Consider the following 20,016-nt stretch of genomic DNA (forward strand, 5'->3'; position numbering starts at 1 on the left):
TAAAAATGGAACCATAAAAGAAGAAAAATCTAAGCAATTTTATTTGTAATTTGTGACACAAAAGTTGCAAAGGGAAATATGAATACATGTGACTAATAAAAAACCTGCCATACACAAAGTTAAAAAAATGGTAAACTGGGAACATGTTTTTGTAATATGCCACACAAAGTTATTTTTCCATAATTCAAAGAGCTTATATAAAATTGAAAAGAAAAAAAGTCGAGAAAAGTCCACAAACAATTAGTTTACAGAAAAAGAAGATCAAAGAACCAAAATTGTAGGAGGAAATACTGATCCTTTTCTCATAATTAACAAAGTGAAAATTAAATGAGATTCCAACTATCTCTTATGTCTTTTGCCTCTACAAAACCCTTTGAAGGTCATTAGATAAGAAATTATCGCAGAAACAGAAAGGCTATAAATATCAGAGGCCACTAAATTAAATTGCTCCCTGAAGACTGAGAGGATTAAAACTCTAAGAGAACAGAGGAAGGCATTAGATGCTGTGCTTGGATGTACGGTCTACTGTTGAATCATTTCTCTGGGCGTTTCACGGTATCCTGATAGAGATTCCATGCTGCATTTTGGTGTAAGCCCATATTAGGAATCTTGGAGAATTTATTTACTTAGACTTGCTTAAAGACTAATCTGGCAGTCATTAAACTCATAGAGACCTTAAAAATCTTCAAAATATAGCGGAAATAATGCAAATTTAAATGACCCTTTCTGAGTCTTTGGCTCAGGTCATGATCTCAAGCTCCTGAATTCTAGCTCCTCCACTGCTTCTCACCCCCCCCCCTCCGCCGGCCTTGCCCCTGTCATCATTGGGCTCTGTGCTGACAGCTGGGAGCCTGGAGCCAGCTTCGGATTCTGTGTCTCCCTCTCTCTCTGCCCCTCTCCCACTTGTGTTTTCTCTCTCTCTCTCAAAAGTAAATAAACATTAATTTTTTTTAATTTCCTTTTCTGATAAGTAGAAGAAATGATCCTAAGAAAGATCCTTATATGGTATTCAAGATTTGAAAGTGTTTTTTGCCTACTTTAAAAAGTTTTTAAAAATAAGTATTTCTTTTTTCATCATATGGTTCTTTCTTCCCTAAGCTCAAGAAAAGTTAATGACAGAAAGAAAGAAAGAAAGAAAGAAAGAAAGAAAGAAAGAAAGAAAAGGAAGGAGAGAGGGAAGGAAGGAAGGAAGGAAGGAAGGAAGGAAGGAAGGAAGGAACAAAGAAAGGAAAGGAAGGAAGAAAAAGAAAGGCTAGTGAATTCGAACAGTTCTGAAAGATATGTTAAATATTAAGGTTTTAATCAGTGGTCTCCCAATATCCACTCTTGACCCTCATCTTCATCTAATTAGTCACCCATTTTAGAACTCAGTTCACAAGTCATTTCCTCTGAGAAGCTATTCCTGATGCCCTAACTTAAGCCAGACCCTCCAAACTTCTTATCTTTCATCATACCTCCTCCTTTAAGAATGTATTACAGTTATAATCAAACAATTGTACATTACACTACATAATTATAAAATTATTGTTTAACATCTGCTCTAAGATATAAACTCCATGAGAACAGATAACCTAGCTGTTTTATTCCCCAAACACATGCTGTTCCCTGCAATTTCCCCAAAGCCCAGCACAACTCACTGTACTCATTAATCATTTAATAAGTATGTGTTGAATGAACACTATAGTGCACAGAACAATGCTCCCCCTCCAAAGAGGTCTACGTCGTAATCCCCAGAATCTGTGAATGTTACATTACATGGAAAAGGGGACTTTGCAGGTGTGATTAAGTTAAAGACCTGTAAATGAGGGAAAATTATCCTGGATTATCTGGATCAGCCTGATGTAATTAAAAGGGTCCTTCCTTATAAGAGAGAGGGAGGAGGGTCAGAATGTGAGAAGAAAATATGACAACAGAAGTAGAGTGATGAGGCCATCAGCTAAGGAGGGGGTGCAGCCATTAGACACTGCGGAGGCCACAGATTCCCCCTGGAAACTACAGACTGTTAGCCCAGCTGGCACCTGGTTTTAGCTTCCTCAGACTCATTTCAGACTTCTGACCTCCACGCTAGGAAATAGTAAATTTGTGTTGCTTTAAGCAAAGTAGAAAAATAACACAAATTAATTGTGAAACCTTGGGCAAGACTTATCTAGCAACCTGAATGCAAACAGAATAATAGTCAAACAACAACAACAACAACAACAACAACAATAATAATGATGGATTATGTTGCAAAACAATTGGTCTAAAACAACCCAATGATTGAACCACACTCACTATCTAACTAACCCAATGATTTGCTAGAAATCATGGGGTTAAAAAGTAGGACAATTTCCTGTAATAAGAACAGCCCATAGAGTCTAGCGCTGGAGAGCTTCCTCACATACACAGACGCTAGGGAAGAAACAGTGAAAATGAAACAAAAGTGTTGGTTGTGAAGCCTTGGACAATTCCAGCACTGGCTCTTTGACTTTTTATCTCTAAAGTGGGATGAGAACTCTTAATCCCTGCCTGGCTGAGTTGGTATAAAGTGTAGAGATGCAGCATAGACAATGCCTGGGCACAGACGTGGCAGCATTGAAGAAAGAACCTCTGTCTGTGCGCATTGATGCTGCTGGAGGTGATGGTGGTAAAATCAATGAAAATAATGCCAGGGGGAAAAAATACTGGGATGGGAAGAGTGCCATTTAAAATAATGCTGTTTAAAAAGCTGTTGTCTTGGGGAAAGGATGTGGATAGTATGATTAAATATATTGATGGTACTAATAGGAAAGAAAAACATTTAGCTAATGGTAAAATGAGTATGAGGAAGAGATATTCAGTGATCAAAGGGAATGGATTTAAATATAGTGGCTTTTTCTTTTACATTTTCCTTCCTCCCTTCCTCCCTCCCTCTCTCCCTTCCTTCTTCCCTCCCTCCCTTCCTTCCTTCCTTCCCTCCCTCTTATCCCTGGAAGAAGAAAGTGGGATGAACTGACTTCATTCTTTCCACACATCTAGAAATCATAAATGCCCTTCAGAGCTGGGAATTGTCAGAACATGAAAATCAAATTGGGCTTTGGTGTGCCTTATCCTACATATTGGAAAATAGCCACTGTAGGATACAGCGGAATGTAGATACAATAATAGATGAGCAAATCCTACCCAAAAGCCAGATATGACACTATTTGATAAAACCTTACAAACAGAGGAGCTTCCTGCCTTTGTCTTTTTACTGAATTGAAGTCACCTCAAAGCACTTTTCCCCCCTTTCTCTTGGCTCTACTAGTCTGCCTTACTCGGCAGTTATTTATGTACTCACTGCCTCCAGTGGGTGGTCAAATCCTTGGAGATAGCTTCTCTCAAATCTGGCTCCATTTGTGAATCAACTTATACAATTAAATTTAGAGGTGTGGAAAAACCTGTCCTAATGAACTTTTAGAAAAGATCCGAATAGATCAGTGATCTTCCCCCACCCTCAACACCTCCCCACCCCTGCATAATGCCTGCTCTTGGACAATAAAAAACATGCATCTAAAATCTTCGTTTCACTTCCCAGGGGCTTTCTCCTTTGTGGGAACCTGTCACTGCTGTCAAAAGTGTGAAGTGAAAAAAAGGCACTTTCTGTAATTTTTAAATCTGCTGCTATAATTGATAGTGGAGAACACAATCACTAAAAATTATTCACGGTAGAAACTTGTGCCTAAAAATACTATTTCTCTTTATTTCCTTCACTCCTAAGTGTACCAGAATTTAGTTCTTTAACATCACAAAACCTGAGAAGACCCAATTAGTGAATGTGTCTTGTCCAATTCACCAATACTCCCAAAATGTCAAGAGAAATTATACTGAATTCTGGAGAATCCCCGGTACACTATCTTGTTTACATTTTCCCCTCCGTAGACAATACAATGCTATGCTTTGGCTGAAACATTTAAATGTTTGGGAAATGCTTTTCTACATAGTACTTCTTACCACAAAGTGGCTGAAAGCCTTGAAAATACTAATGTGTGTTATGGCTCTCTCAGAGGAGTATTTAGTTCGCAGATTTCCCAAACTTTTTTAACTTAAAACAACTTTCTTGTCTAGCATACCTATTAACGTCCCCCAGAGGGGGATTAAAAGCATGGGTTTTGTGCCAAAAGGGTCTGAACTGAATCTGGATTGTGCCACTCATTGGCTCTGTGACTTTGAACTTTATCCACTCTAAGACTTAATTTACCTCATCTATAAAATAGGAATAATAATAATTATTACTTAACTCTTGGTACGTTGTATTCTAATTACATTTTATTTCCGATCTTCTCTCCCAGGTTATAACACCCTTGTTGAGAAGATTATGTCTCATTCACTATTACATCCCTAGTATGTAATATGTCACACAACATAGACAAACAATAAGTGTTTGTGGAATGAATGAATAGAACGAATGATTGCACAAAGCAATGACTGACTGAACGTCTATTTCTTTCTCTTTCACTATCAGTCACATGCTGGCTGTTATGCTTGTACATGAGTTTCACCGCAGGTGCGTAGGTCCCTGGTATACAGAATCAGTTCTCCCCCTGACCATGTGATCCTTTGCGTTAAACCATCCACATTCCATGTGAATTTCCCTTGCCATTCCCTTAAGCCTCAATGAAACCTTAGAAGTCAAATTTCCTTGCCTGTGTTAAAATTTTGGGCTTATTTCATTCTTAGAAAACGGTGTGGCAATGGTGGGAAAGGAGTTGAAGCCTAGAGACTTCAGTACCATTAGCTCTGCTTGCAGAACGACCATGGTTACAATATGTAGCCTCTCTGTTTTCTCATCTGTAAAAGGGAAAAATAATGCTTTCCTCTCAGGGTGGCTTTCAAGATCATGGAAACAATAGCATACATTTTTGGAGGCTGATGTTGTAATTACTGTAATTTTTCCAGCTATGTGTTGGTGGCATAACAACCCAAAATAAGTATGTCAATTGTTAACACTAATGCCATGCTTACTATATGCAAAGCACTATTCCAAGTACTATTTTGTTCAATAGTCACACACGCAAATGCTGTTATGATCCCCATTTTGCAGATGAGGAAAGTGAGGCTTGGAGTGCTTAAGTACCTTGCCCAAAGTCCCACAACTAGTAAATGGCAAAGCTAGCATTCACACCCACAAACACTCTAGAGTCCAAATGCATTTCAAATAGAAAATAACAACGGAGACCATGACCTACTATATATTTAAATATCTTCCACTGAAGATCAGTAGTTACCAAGCCTCTCCTCTTGTCTGAAGACTTTGGGCTGGCTCTGGTTTGGAGGAACACTTAAATCATTCTAGACGAAAGTGTTCCGTGAACTACCATAGATTTGTGTTCCTATGTGCTCTGATGATGTTGCAGATGGTCAGCCTCTCTGTTCTTGTAGCCTACTACGACACCATGCCATAGTATCCTTGGAATTTTCCAAGTTCTTGAGTAAAGAAATCCAATATACATATCCATGGTTCTTCAGATTCTAAGCTCCCATGCTGAGGGCTTATATCTTGTAAGCCTATGTGAGGGCCTCCTCGGTAACCCACTCATGAGGATGTTAGATAGACCCTGAAGGGAATTTGAAGTGGGAATAAGGGGGACACTATAACCAGAGGGAGAAAGTAATGAGAAACTGGAAGGAGTTAACCATAAAAATTTTGGGATCAAATGAGCACTTCAGAACCAAGCCCCTCATTGTTGATGGAGAATCTGCCCATGCCTCAGAAGGTTGCTCTAGCCGAGTCATAAACACCAGTATGGCTTCCAACCAGCAAAGTTTTATAACCAGCTCACCATCTATTCCCAAGTTCTCTCTCCAACCCCCAATTACAGTTGCATCTGCATTCTGGAGTTTTAATTTTTCAGAGGACAGAAGAGTGGTCCTCATACTTTAGAAACGATGCCTTAAGCAGTACATTGCCAACAGTTAAAGGTTACCGGGGAAAGATAGCAATTATCTTCATTTGCACATTGCTAACAATTTGCCCATTTGCCTATCATAATGACAAGCAAAAAATGAGCTTTTCCAAATGTCTTTGAATCCTTACATCCATTTTCTTCTGGGGGAAAAAGATCAGGCCTGGTATCTAGATTCTCTTTTCTGTGTTGGCATTTGTGCACTTGAACTGTGGAAGAAAGTGGTGCTCTGGTTGAGCCAGTCTAGATGAACCTGCCCTCGGGCTCCCAGGGGCAACCCCAGAAGCATCGTCACTCACAGCACTAGGGGGTCAGAAGGCATTTGGTGAAGCACTTGCCACTTGGCTTTTTGTTTGTTTGTTTGGCTTGATTGTCTTTGTCCCTCACTACACATTGATCCCCTCAGAGAACTGAGCTGGATGAAACTCAGATTACGTCTCTGAAGGGGATCCAAGCGGCTTGTCCTATGAAGATTCTGCCAACGCCATCTCTCTGGCCCCTTGCACTTGCAATGCTCATTCCTGGTCTGTCTCCTCACCAGACTGGCAACTCTGGGAGATCAGGAATGTCTCTTCACCACCAGATCTCCAGGGTCCTCACTGCATCTCTATGCTGGAAGCGTGTTTTTGTTTTGTTTCAGTAAGAAACAGGGCAACATATATTGAGTTCTTTACAAAGCATTTATTGCTGAATTTGTGCTCATTATTGAAAATTTAGAAAACACAAGAAAGAACCAAAAGGAAAGAGTTGTCACTCACAAGTATGATGGCCAATTTCTTTGCAAGACTTTTTTTCTGTGCATGTAAAATCTAGTAGCCTGTTTTCCTGGGTTAACATAATATCATAACTATTTTCTTTCACTTTTTATTTCCATATGTGTTGAGCGCCTAGCATGTAGCAAGGACTGTATTAGGCTTGAGCTGGGCTTTAGAACAAAAGAGGTATTTCCAAGGCAGAGAAGCAGAGGGCATGTAATTAAGGTAGAGGGGCACCAACAGCATGTTTCAGTATCGCAGAGAATGACTTTTAGGCTAATGAGAGCAGCCAAGAAATGGCACCACAACAGAAACTTGCACTTAGATCTAGTGTCCGAGATGATTAGATCTCTGCCCGAGATGCTGACTTTCCAGAGAGTTTCCAGGATTTGTCAGAATTTCCAGAAAAAGCCAAAATTGCATTCATGCATCTATGTTTTTAAAGTGAGGATTTCAATGGTCTGTTTTGTCCCTGTTGTCAGCCGATCAGAGTGGACGCTGGGTGTGGTGATGGAGCCCAGTCTGCAGGTGCCAATAAGGCTGTACCACAACTTTGACCCTTTGTGAACTGATCCTAAGGAAGTCTAGGGAGTCCTAGGGAGAGGCTGAACGACCAGACCTGTGGTGGGGACACTCAAGGGCTCGGGGGCACTATTGTTCACCAACCGACACGTTAGCGTTTCAATGTTTTAAGAAACATACATTTTACGAGAGCGTCCTGGTGACCAGACTGACCTGAAGAGCAGCCTCCTTTCTCAAGTAGCTAACATGCGCTCTTAGATGTCAGCGGTCCTGCTGCCTCTGACACAAGAGCCATGGTTTGCCATCCTTTGAACTTGAGCTGGAGGAGTGTGATTTGGGGCAGAAACCAGGGAGAGGGTTTCAGAGCCAGCCCGGAGAGGCTGTGCTGTGGCTGGCTTTGCTACCTTCCTTCCTGAAGCCCCTGCTGGAAAATCCATTCCAACCCAAGTTCACACTGAGCGTTCATTCCTCTGCCCACGTTCACCCAGCATGGCTGAGGTCTTCAGAATACTACGGAGCTCTGTAATGGAAGAAGGTGTCTCCCAGGAGGGAAGAATCCACAACAGAGTCAAGCAGGGACACAAGTCCTGAACATGCATTAGCAACAATGGTCACATCTCCCAAGAGGCCTCTCCTGCTGGTAGCCACCTCCAAGGTCCCATTCCAGTACCTGTTTTTTCTTTTTCTTTTTAAATGGCTATTTATTTATTTTGAGAGGGGGTAGGGGCAGAGAGAGAGTGGGGGGCGGGGAGAGAATCCAATTAGGCTTTGTGCTGTCAGCACAGAGCCCATCGTGGGGCTTGAACTCACAAACTGTGAGATCGTGACCTGAGATGAAACCAAGTGTCAGATGCTCAACTGACTGAGCCACCCAGATGCTCCTGGTACCTATTCTTTCTGTTTAAATGCAGGGACAATGTCCTCAGTTTCCTGCAGTAAGAACCATGACACTCTTCCCTAATCCAGCTTCCTTATCGATTAGGATAAGGGGAAATCTAGGGCTGAAAGACCAAAGTTTCCTAACCAACTTATCAATTATTGAGCTGGGGATTACTGGGGAAGGCTCTGGCCTAGGGCTTTACATGAATGATGTCTCATCATCCTCACAGCACCCTTATGAGGTAGGTGGATATCAATTCCCATGTTGCAGATGATAACAAGAGGGCTTTCTTACATGTGAAGGACCTCTGTGGATACCGAAGGGCTCAGAGTATAACTTGCTCAACTAATAAACAGCAGAGCCGGGGTTTGAACCCAGATGTGCAAACCATCACCCATGCTCAGGTCTCACAGAAAGCAGCACGAGGAAGACTGTGGCAGGGTCAGGACGTGTTGGGAGCACGAAAGCTCTGGGAAGCAGTGCTGGGAGCAAAGACCCCCCCCCCTCCCCTCACCCCCAGGGCTACTTATCCCCCAGACTGCCCACAAGTCTACAAAAATGGAATTCTATAACAATTGTTACTGGTCACAGTTAGCAAACTCTTCATACTTGCAATGTAAACTAAGAAGATGCACTTGGATGCTCTAGAAATGGTGAAAAAACGGGGATGTTGAACTGGAAGAGGAGGTGAACAAGAGACGGGGGTGTTACCTTGCATTACGCAGGTTCACCGTTGGCCACCTCCTGCCGTGGCGCCTCCGGACCCAAGGATCGGTTACTTAGAGACATCAGTAGCTCAGCAGGCAGAGGTTCAGACTATGTCTCTCCAGACACTGGCGCTGCGATCATCAGCCAGTTTCTTAGCTTTTCTGCTTCTCAACTTCCTCATCTATAAAAAGGTCATCTCTCTCAGAGCTGTTGTGAAATTAAATAAGACCGTGTTTGCAAAGTACTTAGGACGGCATCTGGCACAAAGCAAATCCCTTAATAAAGATGGTTATTAGCATGAAATTGCCTTCTTGTGAATTATTTTATCACAAATGTACGGGATAATCTCTTCACTGCAAACTTACAGACTTTAAAGATCCTAACTTTGGAAAAGACATAGAAAGGAAAGATGAGACACAAGCCGTAATGTTGTCTAACTTTGTTTTTGTAGGAGCCATGGAAATTTACACTAGAGAAGGCGAGACAGATTGTCAAGAAGTCCCCAGCTGTGGTAAGCAACTGAGGAGAGTGCCTCTGTTCTCCTTGACACATCGGTCTTCCCCCACCCCTGCTCGCGTGCCCCAAAGACCAGGGGCTACTCCAGATCCAAGCCCGCTCCCACCATTGTTGCAGTGAGGTTGAGGTAGGAAGGTGAGCCCCTCCCCCTTTTTCCGCAGTAGTGTTTCTCAATCTGGGCACTCCGGACATTGGGGCTAGTTACGCCTTTGTTGTGGGCACCCTCCTGCACATCACAGCAGCATCCCTGCCCCCCACCCACTAGACGCCAGCAGCCATGACGCCCTTCCCCAGTCATGACAACCAAAACTGTCTCCTGCATTTGCCAAAAGTCCTCTGGGACTCAGAGTTGAGGAGTGCTGCTCTCCAGTAGACCATTTTGGAGGAGGCTGTATCCTCCTGCCCCTCCACTTCCTAAATACTTGCCCTTGAGCTGAGCCTCGGTTTTCCTGTCAGCAAGATAGAGACAGCAGCATCGTTCCTTTCTCAAAGCATAGGTGTGAGGACCAACAGAGCTGATGTGTGGCACGCCTGGAACTTACCAAGCACTTAATCAATACCATGTTTAGTTTAAATCATTTATCATGGAGTCAAGTATGGGACTTGGGCCCTAAATGCAAATCAGCCCCAACGCAAAAAGGAAGCAGAAAAGAAAACCTTTCAAGAACCAGGTTTCCCTCGAGGCTGAAGGTCCCGGCAATAAGGAAGCATTCATCAGAGATGAGAAGGCACTGCCCGGCCCTCGTCCTTGGCTTCTGTCTCGTCACCTTGCTCGCCACTCACCCTGATGCAATACATCTCAGGTGGTATTGATTTGGCAACACAGAAATAAGGAGGAGGAAAAGCCCTTACGGCTCGCCTTGCCAGATCTAGCAAATAAAAATAGGGGATGCTCAGTTACATTTGAATTTCAGATAAACAGTGAATAATTTTTAGTGTAAGTATGTTCAGTGCAATATTTTATCTGGCAACCCTGCTCATGGGGGGCAGATGGGTTTTGATGTAAGGCTGAGACGTGGTGAATGGCACTATTCGGGCATTTCTACACAATCAACTAATCAATCACAATGTCTGTGTTGCCAATCATTATTTAATTCAGTGAGTAATTAAAGGCTAACAGCAGCCAGTTTAGCTAATCTGCTTAAGCCATTGAACAAGAAATTGAAACACCACATGAAACCCTTGACCACCTTCAGAACTCTAAACAAAACTAGAGAACAATACAGTTCTTCTTTCCTTCTTCTCAACATGCCTCTAGAAACTTACTCTCCCGGCGTTGTTAACTTCACTAGCAAAAACTGCCTTGGCATTAGCTCAAAGGCTAATTAGGATTTTACAATTTTTCATTTCTGTCATCAGAGTTGCAAGCATAAATCCATGGAGCAGGATTCCAGTAATTCCTTGTGAAAAGCCAAAAAAAAAAAAGTTTTGTTTTTTTTTTTCACCCAACAACAATACGAAACTCCTCAAAAACCTCTTCCAATGTATTTATCCTCTGGACTTAAGCGATCAAGGAAAAAGGAATCAGAAAATGCAAATAAGTGTCTCTGAATTACTGCTCAGATGATATTGGCTGCAATTAATTCCACTGTGATAGCTGACATACCTGCAGACCCAGCTAGGATGCAGAAAGCAGCACACAGTAGGTTGCATGTCATTTCAGCGCAGTCTGTTAGACTGGGGGGAGGTTAAGTATTGTTGAAGGGGATGTTCCAGAAAACATCTGCATCTCAGTGAGGCTGGCAGAAAACTGAGCATCTAAGGGCTTAGAGTACCTGAGTTATGGAATCAATTTATTTAACTCTCACAAAAATTCATACACAATAATATTTTTGTTATCAACCCCATTTTACAGATGAGAGGAGTAAAGACCAGATATGTTAAGTAATTCACTCATTCCATATAGCTAGTAAGTGAGAAACCCGTCATTTAAATCCATATCTAGCTACTTCTGAGTTCCTACCTTCTCCACTATGCCAGTAGCTCTCAACCAGACCTCCTCAGTACTAAATTTCAGGAAGCACCATTCACATCACAGGCTATGTAGATATTAAAACTGTGCAGTGCACGACCTGTGCATCTGTACATGACATCCCTGATTGAAAACCTACCAACTTAATAGAATCATCCTCCCCAGTGCAATTAAACCCAAGCAAAATAATACATGGCAAGGGCTGCAAAGTACTTCACCATGTGGAAATTCAACTTCAGTTTGGCTGTGTATGCAAGAATAGTTTTTCTCTCCCCTTTGGCCTTCTGTTTACCCCAGTCACCACATTTTTTCTTTATTCAACCCCTGTGTATTGTTCTGTACTCATTTAACACCCTGGTGTGTGGAAAAGCTCAAGATACAAGCAGAAACCAGTTTAAATAGATTGCTAAGTGAAGATGCTACATGACCCCTGTGCCCAGGGACAGCCCAGATTGAGACTTTCACTTAAATGGGATTACGTGCAGCCAGATGCAATATTTTAAAACCATTGCTGAATCAATCACAGCCTACATTTTGCCTCTGTCTAGCAAAGTTCAAATTGAAAGGAAGGGGCTGGCACACTACAAGGGAGGGTTGCAGAAGTAACATCCTTCTGTGTCTGTCTCATTCCTCTTTGCAAGTAAATTAGAAGAGGTTAGTCTTTCCCATATCGTGGACTGAAAGGACTGGGTTATTAAGACCTCTGTCTCAATGGGAGGAGTTCGGGGTGGGGTTGGGGGTGGGAGACGTCCCTGGGCAAGCCCCATGATCTATTGTCCACATCCTAGACTGAGTTTCTGCCCAATGAATGTCAAAGACAGCTGAAGCCTTCAGGTTGAATTCTGATAGTGAACAGCTGTGCAATTATAACATTTTATTCTATTTTACCTCTTGTGCGATAATTATAAGACTGTCCATATAATTTTTTTTGATGAATTGGTTACATCGGTGTTAAAATCTACCTTGTCATTAGGTTAATTAGACCAAGGCCTTCAGATTCAAGTAAATATTAAAAGATGTAGCTCGAACATTCAAATGCAACCTGACTTTGAACTCTGAATGTGTCTCTATTTCCAAACTGCCACCAATGTTTCAGTATAATTTTATGCTGGCTTTTGTCTGACAGTCTGTCTACAGCCGGGTCTCTGGACTCAACCTTGAAACACCCCTCCTTTTCACAACCACCCCCTCCTTTCATCTTTACAACTATGGTTCCCAACCAGTGGCAACTTTGTCCTCCCCACCCCTCCCCTGAGAACATCTGGCAACATCTGGGGACATTTTGGGTCTGCTTGCATCTAGTGGCTAGACCCCAGATATACTGCTAAACATCCCACAAGGCACAGGACAGCCCCACAACAAAGAATTGCTCAGCCCAAAATAGCAGTAGTGTTGAGATTAGAAACCCCAGGATCAGGCCTCAGGGTGTTTATCTGCCAACAGGTCCATCTGCCCCAGCTCACCTCCTCCAGGACACCCTCTCACCCCCAGAGTTATCTTTCTAAAATACAAATGTGATCTCTCTGCATAATGTCTTCAGGAATTCCCCACAGGATAACACACAGTGCAGCATCCTAGACTTGTCCTAATGTCTCCTTCCCTCCATGGTTCACCATGTCCTCGTGGCTCCCTACACACCAGCCAGGGTGAAACATTCGGCCGCCCCCCGAGGGGCCACACCCAGCATGATGATACTCCCATGGCGTCGCGTGGGAGGCTCCCTGTGCCAGCAGCCATGCTTCTCCTGCTTTGGTGATGGTTCCAGTAACCTGGGACCATGGTGAAATGTGGACTCTGCTGTGGGGCCTGAGACTCTGCATTTCCCAAAGCTCCCAGACAAGGTCAGTGCTCCTGGTTGGTGATCACATTTGCATCAGCCAGGAGCTAGAGCAGTGGTTCGCAGACTTCAGCGAGCACCAGAATGACCTTGTGCAAGCTATGCAAACACTGGTTCCAGGGAACCACCCCAGGCTTTCCAATTCCTTAATTGGATCAGGGTGGGGCTCACACATTGCACCTGTGGCAAGTCTGTGGACCAGACTTGGGGTCACAAAGCCTAGAACATCTACCTTCCTACTTGACTTCTGGCTCATCTCCTGCCTCCTCCTCTGGGTTCCTAGATAGCCACGTTAATGCCTAGACCCCTGCAAACCTCACAAAGCATGCTAAGGGCTGAGATACTCACCCCTCCACCCCACTAGACGGTGACTGCCGTGAGGACAAGGACAGCCTCTTCTGTCTCCGTGTCGTGCATATGGATGGAGGCACCAATCAGGATTGTTTCTCTCATCCTAGAAAGTTAGGCAAACTTCACAAAGATACTTAAAAACTTCATTTATAATGTGAAAAGGAGGTTGCCTTGTTCTCCTCTGCCAGGGTTAATATATCACCAACACCATTGATACAACTCATAGCCACCTGAAGGACTCTGTAGGCTGGCAAAATCAACGATCTCTCCTCCTTCACTGATAAACGCTACTTTCTAACTTTTCTACCGTGTTGTCTTTTTCTTTCATCTGAGGAAAACATCATGGAAACCACAATCACTGTAAGAGTACCACCCAGTGAAAAGCCAGGGCTTTTAATTTGTCCCACGGCTAGAGAGTTCTGGAAACTGCTGTCTGAAATCCCTTGCTCAGGAAGCTTGAGGAATTTCATCTGCACACCTCACCTGCCCCCACTTCCTGCCCACCACCCCCGCCCCAGGGAAAGGGGACTTCCTTCTTCCTTCTCCCCAAGCCATGTCTCCCCATTAGTCTTTATTTTCTCTCCTAATAGGCTGGGCTTATTCTATTTGAAAATGTTCTTTGTTTCAAACCCTTTCCCAAAGCCCTTGAGTACAAGGAGGGAGAGGAATGTTGTTGCCCAAGTGGGATGGACCACGAGGGGCCAGATCCTCTAGGGAAGAGGTGGAGGATACGTGAAGGTAGGAGTGGCTGGCTGTGTGAGGAAGGGGGAGCCTTCAGGCTGAGCCCCCAGCAAGAACAAAGGCACAGAGACGGAGTGAATATGGAGTGTGGGCACAGAAACAAGAAGTAAATTAAGTTAAATACAATGACCCAGTTTCTGAAGGAAAGAGGGTCCAGAAATCCAGACTATAGGGCCGGCGGGAGAAGAAGGGCCTTTACAAGTTGTGGGGCCATTCCTTGAACTAAGCAACTTTTTGTCATCTTTTTTTTTCTCTCCAGAAATATTCCAGAAGCAGTGCTGATATTTGTTCCCTCCCGTTTTTGGCCAAGATCTGTCAGAAGATTAAATTGTATGTATACTATTTCTATCTCCCCAAGTATTGGCATGAGATGGCATCTTTGGTTGTCTCTGTTTTCCAGTGACTGAAATGATCGCCAGATGTTAAAAGCGTCTTCCTGAAGGGGAAAGTGTTTGTTGCTCATGACTTGTACAGAGACTAAAGGACAAATGAGCTCTGAACAAATCATTTCGGAAATACACTGTAGTGTATTTTTCGGAAATATTTTTCGGAAATACAAAGTAGTTATCTTTGAACCTTAAGGCCTGACTTCTATCCTGGGCTGGGACCCGTGAATCTTCTGGACAGCCTGGTGCACACCCGTGCTGCATGTGGGGACAGCCCCTCCTTGCTGTGTAAGACACAGTCAAGGCTGGCAACTCGTCATGGAAGGGACCCAACATCTTTAGTGCAAGGCACTCATGAGGCTAGAAAGGGACCATTTTATCACAGGGTGCAGCCTATTACCTAAAGGCTCTGACTCAGATGTGTCTGAACAGGGTTGCAAATACAGAGACAATGTCCCTGGGGCATCTAGGTAGCTCAGTAGGTTGAACATCCGACTTCGCCTCAGGTCATGATTTCACGGTCTGTGGGTTCAAGCCCCACGTCGGTCTCACTGCTGTCAGCACAGAGCCCGCTTCACGTCTTCTGTCCCCTCTCCCTCCGCTCTTCCCCCGCTTACGCTCTCTCTCTCAAAAATAAACATTTAAACAACAACAACAAAAACACTGTCCTGAATTCCCATGACCTCCTGTCTCCGTTTAAAATCCCATACCCCAGCTCTACTCTGAGTCTGAGGTTGTGCTGGGTGTCATAGGAATCACTGTCCAGAACTTTAAAAGATGGAACGGTGTGCTAAGAGGGTCACATAGTACACGGACGTTGCTCTAGGTGCTGGATATGGAGCCTGCAAACATTTCAGTATCCAGTCCTCGCAATTCCATGACGTAGAGATTGTTATTATTCCATTTCACAGCGAAGGACCCTGAGTCTTAAAGAGATAGCTTCTCTCGGCAGCCAGGTGTATCTGGTCCTGCCTGGCTCTCCTTGCGAGGGCTTGGAGATGAATTGGGCTGCACATCTGGACTGAGAGGCTACAGTAGTTTCTTAGGGTAGCTGTAATAATATACCTACAAAACTGGGTGGCTCAGAACAACAGAAATGTATCCTCTCTCAGTTCTCAAGGCTGGAAGTCTGAAAGCAAAGTGCTGGCGGGACTACTCTGAGACTCTGCTCCGTCTGAGATTGCCTCCGAGATACTGGGTCAGATCCTTCCTTGCCTCTTAGCTTCTTTTTTTGGTAACTTTTTAAATGTTTGTTTATTCTTGAGAGAGAGACAGAGTGTGAGTGGGGGAGGAGCAGAGAGAGAAGACGACACAGAATCTGAAGCAGGCTGAGCTGTCAGCACAGAGACCAACACGGGGCTCAAAGTTACGAAACGGTGAGATCATGACCTGAGCCAAAGTCGGATGCTTAATGGACTGAACCGTCCAGCTGCCCCAGTTTGCCTCTTAGCTTCCGGTAGAGCCGGCAATCCTTGGTGTTCCTTCGCTTGCATGTGCAACACTCAATCTCTGCCTCCAGCCTACATGGCCATCTCCCCTGTTTGTCCACCTTTTCCTTTTATAAGAACAGCAGTCATATTGGATCAGGGTCCAGCCTAATGGTGTCATCTTAACTCACAATATCTACAAACACCCTATTTCCAAACAAAGGTCACATTCACAGGGACCCAGGGTTAGAATTTCAACATGACTCTTTGTGAACATTCAACCTGTAATAAGAGGCACTTTTCCTACATTTCTCCATCCTTCATCTCATGAGTTTCATGGCAGCTACCTCCACTAAACATCTTCCCTCTGCTGTGAAAGTTCCCCAGGAGAGGACAAAACTATCTTCTGACCTATATTCAAAGCTTCTTGGAGATCCAAGAGTTGAAAAACTTTTCCTGGTTCATCTGCCCACATGAGCTCCTGCAAGCCAGCTGTGCAAAGTGCTGGCCTGGGTCCCAGAAACAGTATCAACATGACTTTTCATGAATAGGGGTGGACACAGCACCAGGACGTGGGCAGTGGAGGGGAAATAGAAGACATGAAAGAAAATGCTGGAAGGCTGAGATGCAGCCAGCTCCCCAGGTCCCCAGTCATTTCATCATGCCTAGATCTTGCTGAATTGAGACACCTGTCCCCTTCTTGCTGAAGGCATCATTGCATTTTCTATGTCAAACGTGGGCCAGCAGGACCCAAAGTGACAACTCTTCAATTGAACCACCTTTGAAAAATTGAATTCAAGAGCATCTGTGGCCAGGGATTTTCCTGGCCCAATTTAAAAGGGAAATTTTTCTTTTATGAAAAAGCAAAAGCAGGGTGCATTTTCTTTCTAAAAATCATTGTGCTTTGAATATAATTTGCACCAGAACACAATTTATTCAGTGCTTTATGGTTTACAAAGCACATTTAAATGCAGCCTCATTTATTCTTCAAAACAACCTGTGGCTCAGTAATAACAATAACTGAAAGTTGGATAACTGGACAGTAAGGTCTGTGCACCAGGAACTCTTGTCAATGCAACTTTACAAGGCAGATGGCATTATTGTCCCCTATCTAAAGAGGTAAAGTCTTTTTCCCAAGGTCATGGAGCTAGTAATAAATAAATCTGACATTTGAATCGGCAGCCTGATTGCAAAGGCCATTCTCAGAGCCACCCAATTGTCTGTCCCTTGACTCTTAGCCCTACTTTTAGATGAGCAAGTAGGTTCTAGCACACTGAGTGTCTGAGCCACTAAGCACAGTGAGCAGGTGGTAGAGACAAGACCTACGTGTCTTTTACTAGATAATCCTTTGATAGAATCCCTTCCTGCAGGAATGCCTTCCTGTTCTGTGCCTCTCCCGCCCGAATCCCGTTTGGTCTAATGCCTGCCAAATGCAGTGAGGTATCTCCACCGTGGGAAGTTCTCCAGCTCTGCTACTAGACGTTGGGCTCGCCCTTAGTACCCTGAGCTCACCAGTGCCTGCTCCTGCATCAAGCTCTGGTACTGCAGCTTCCCATCAGGTTCCCACATACCCACAGCTCCTGGAGATCAGGGACACCATTCTCAGCAAAACTTTTATCCTTGTACTTACCACAGTGCTTTGCAATTAGTAGGGCATAAGTCAAGAAAAGACACTATTTTATTGTGTAAGATACCAGACTACTACCTACCATGGGGACAATCAAGTTTTTTGTTGTTTTTGTTTTGTTTTGTTCTGGTCAGCATTGACAGTGCCTACATACTATTTTTTATCGTAACAATGGCAAGTCAAGAGAGTCCCTCTTAATAATCTCTTCTTTGTATTTAATTTCCACATGCATTAACCCGCCTATGGATCATTTCACGTAAACATGGACAGACTATCCTATCCTATGTTAATTCCCTGTAGTTCATCATTATTTTCCTTGCCTTTTTTAGTTGTTCCTTCTTCCCCATGACCTACTCCTTCCAACCATGTCAGTCCCCATCCCCACGACCAAGGTGAGCCTTGGTGTATTCTTTCCTGGTTTTCTCTGCTCTCATTTCATGTTGCAGGGACGCGTGTAATGCAGCCACATGCATATGAAACAGACCCATTCCCAGCCCTGGAGTGCCGCCTGGGACTCAGTTGTGAGGCAGCTACATGTGGAAACTTTTTTTCTCCCTAGTTTGCTTTTGTTGTAATGCCCCAGTTTCATGAAATGCTTTTAGGGAGTTTGAACTTGAATAGCTACTCTATTATGTAATGAATAATATTCACCTGCAATTACAATTGCTCACTGGATCAAGCCTGCTAGCTCAACAACTGGCAGTAATGAGCAATGGCTCTATTGGAAATATATTTTACATTCATCCCTGAGTGGATGATTAGCTGCTCCAGCCAACAAGACCATTGGGTAGAATATTGTGTCCCTGGAAATCTGAAAACCTGAAGAGGGTCCATGGATTGGATTTGAGATGGCTCCAGAAACTAAAATGTCATAAGAGCAGATGCCTGACTCCTGTTTGCCCAGCCCTAGAAACTATCCTTGGAATAACTGTTACCACTGCACAAAATAACAAAAAGAGCTCATGTTTTGTGAGTGTTTACCACATCCTAGGCATGGATCTTCACGCTTCACATGGACCACTCACTTGGTCTTTACCACAGCTCTAGGAAGCAGACACGGATACTGGTCCCACTTTACAAATGAGAAAACACAGGTACAAAAGATGAAATGATCTGTCTAAGGTTATATAGCAAGTAGAGAGCAGACCTGGGATTCAAACCCAGAGAGTCTAATTTCAGAACCCAGAACTATGTTAAGAGGCTTCCTATGACTTTTCTTCTAGAACTCTGCTATGTTGTACTACGTCTCTGCTAGAACATTCTTCACCCAATTACATGCTTTGAAAATGCTTTCTCATCCTTTAAATCTCAACTTAAGATCACTTCCTCCCTTGTATAGTATTAGAAGTGTTTTCCCTTTTGGTGCACAACACTTTATAGCATTTTCTCCATCATACTGTAGTTATCTATTGATGCATTGTTTACTGCTACCCATCATTAAGCTCTTCTGGAAATATATTCTCCCCTAATATCTAGTATCATGTCTGGTGCACAGCAGAGATTCCAAAAATGCCTGTGGGATGAATGAATGAATGAATGAATGAATGAATGAATGTTCCAGCATACAACTAGACACCTGTAAGGATATATGAAGTATCAAATTTAGATACAGTTTTGCACAGGTAATGTTAGTGAGCGTCAAACAATGTCTTATCTAAAACCTTGGAGCCGGATGTGATCGGAAATTCAGAATTTTCCGGATTTTAAGAAAAGTGACATATGGTGCATATACCTTACGTCACCTAACACTCTCAGTACCTTCTGAGAAAACACATTTGTATTTCAGCAGTGAAATGTATAAATATTCACACTAAGTAGGGTAAAGCCTATGAATTGCCTTCTATCAGTTCAGATCAAGTTTTCCACCAATGAATTTTCTGCAAAGTTAAAAAAAAACTGTTTTCATAGCTGTTTGGATTGGAGACTATGAATAAGAGATTGTGGAGTTTATATAAATTGCAGTTTATGCTACTTTGAATGACCAATCAACCCCCTTGTGTCTAGAATGTATAGTTTTGAGGGGCACCTGGGTGACTCAGTCAAACGTCTGACTTCAGCTCAAGTCACATGGTCCCTGAGTTCAAGCCCCGTGTCGGGCTCTGTGCTGACAGATTAGAGCCTGGAGCCTGCTTCGGATTCTGTGTCTCCCTCTCTCTCTGCCCCTCCCCTACTCGGACTCTGTCTCTTTCTCTCAAAAATAAAATAAAAACATAAAAAAAAATTAGAAAGTATGGTTTTGGTTAGTTACTTTGAGCCTTTAAAATAAGCAGATGAAGTTTAATTTAATGAATTCACTTTCTAATTCTAGAGGCAACTCGTTGTTTCTTCAAACTCTCATCCTCAGGATGGCAAGGGAGGCAGACTAACTGTGACCTTTCACCCAACACCTTT

The 20,016-nt window shown here is 43.3% G+C and overlaps 1 protein-coding gene across 3 annotated transcripts in view; it reads left to right on the plus strand.

Moving 5' to 3' along the window:
• AOAH (acyloxyacyl hydrolase) overlaps positions 1–20,016 on the plus strand; it is a 168,582-nt gene that overhangs the window by 49,735 nt on the left and 98,831 nt on the right. For all 3 annotated transcript variants that reach the window (XM_040472239.1, XM_040472238.1, XM_040472240.1), the window contains exons 6-7: positions 9,220–9,279; positions 14,445–14,515. In XM_040472239.1, the coding sequence (XP_040328173.1) occupies positions 9,220–9,279; positions 14,445–14,515 (131 nt within the window). The remainder of the gene's footprint in view (positions 1–9,219; positions 9,280–14,444; positions 14,516–20,016) is intronic.

Source organism: Herpailurus yagouaroundi, unplaced genomic scaffold (genome assembly GCF_014898765.1).
Source record: "Herpailurus yagouaroundi ecotype Mexico unplaced genomic scaffold, PumYag 100, whole genome shotgun sequence".
In the NCBI taxonomy this organism is placed as follows: domain Eukaryota; kingdom Metazoa; phylum Chordata; class Mammalia; order Carnivora; family Felidae; genus Herpailurus; species Herpailurus yagouaroundi.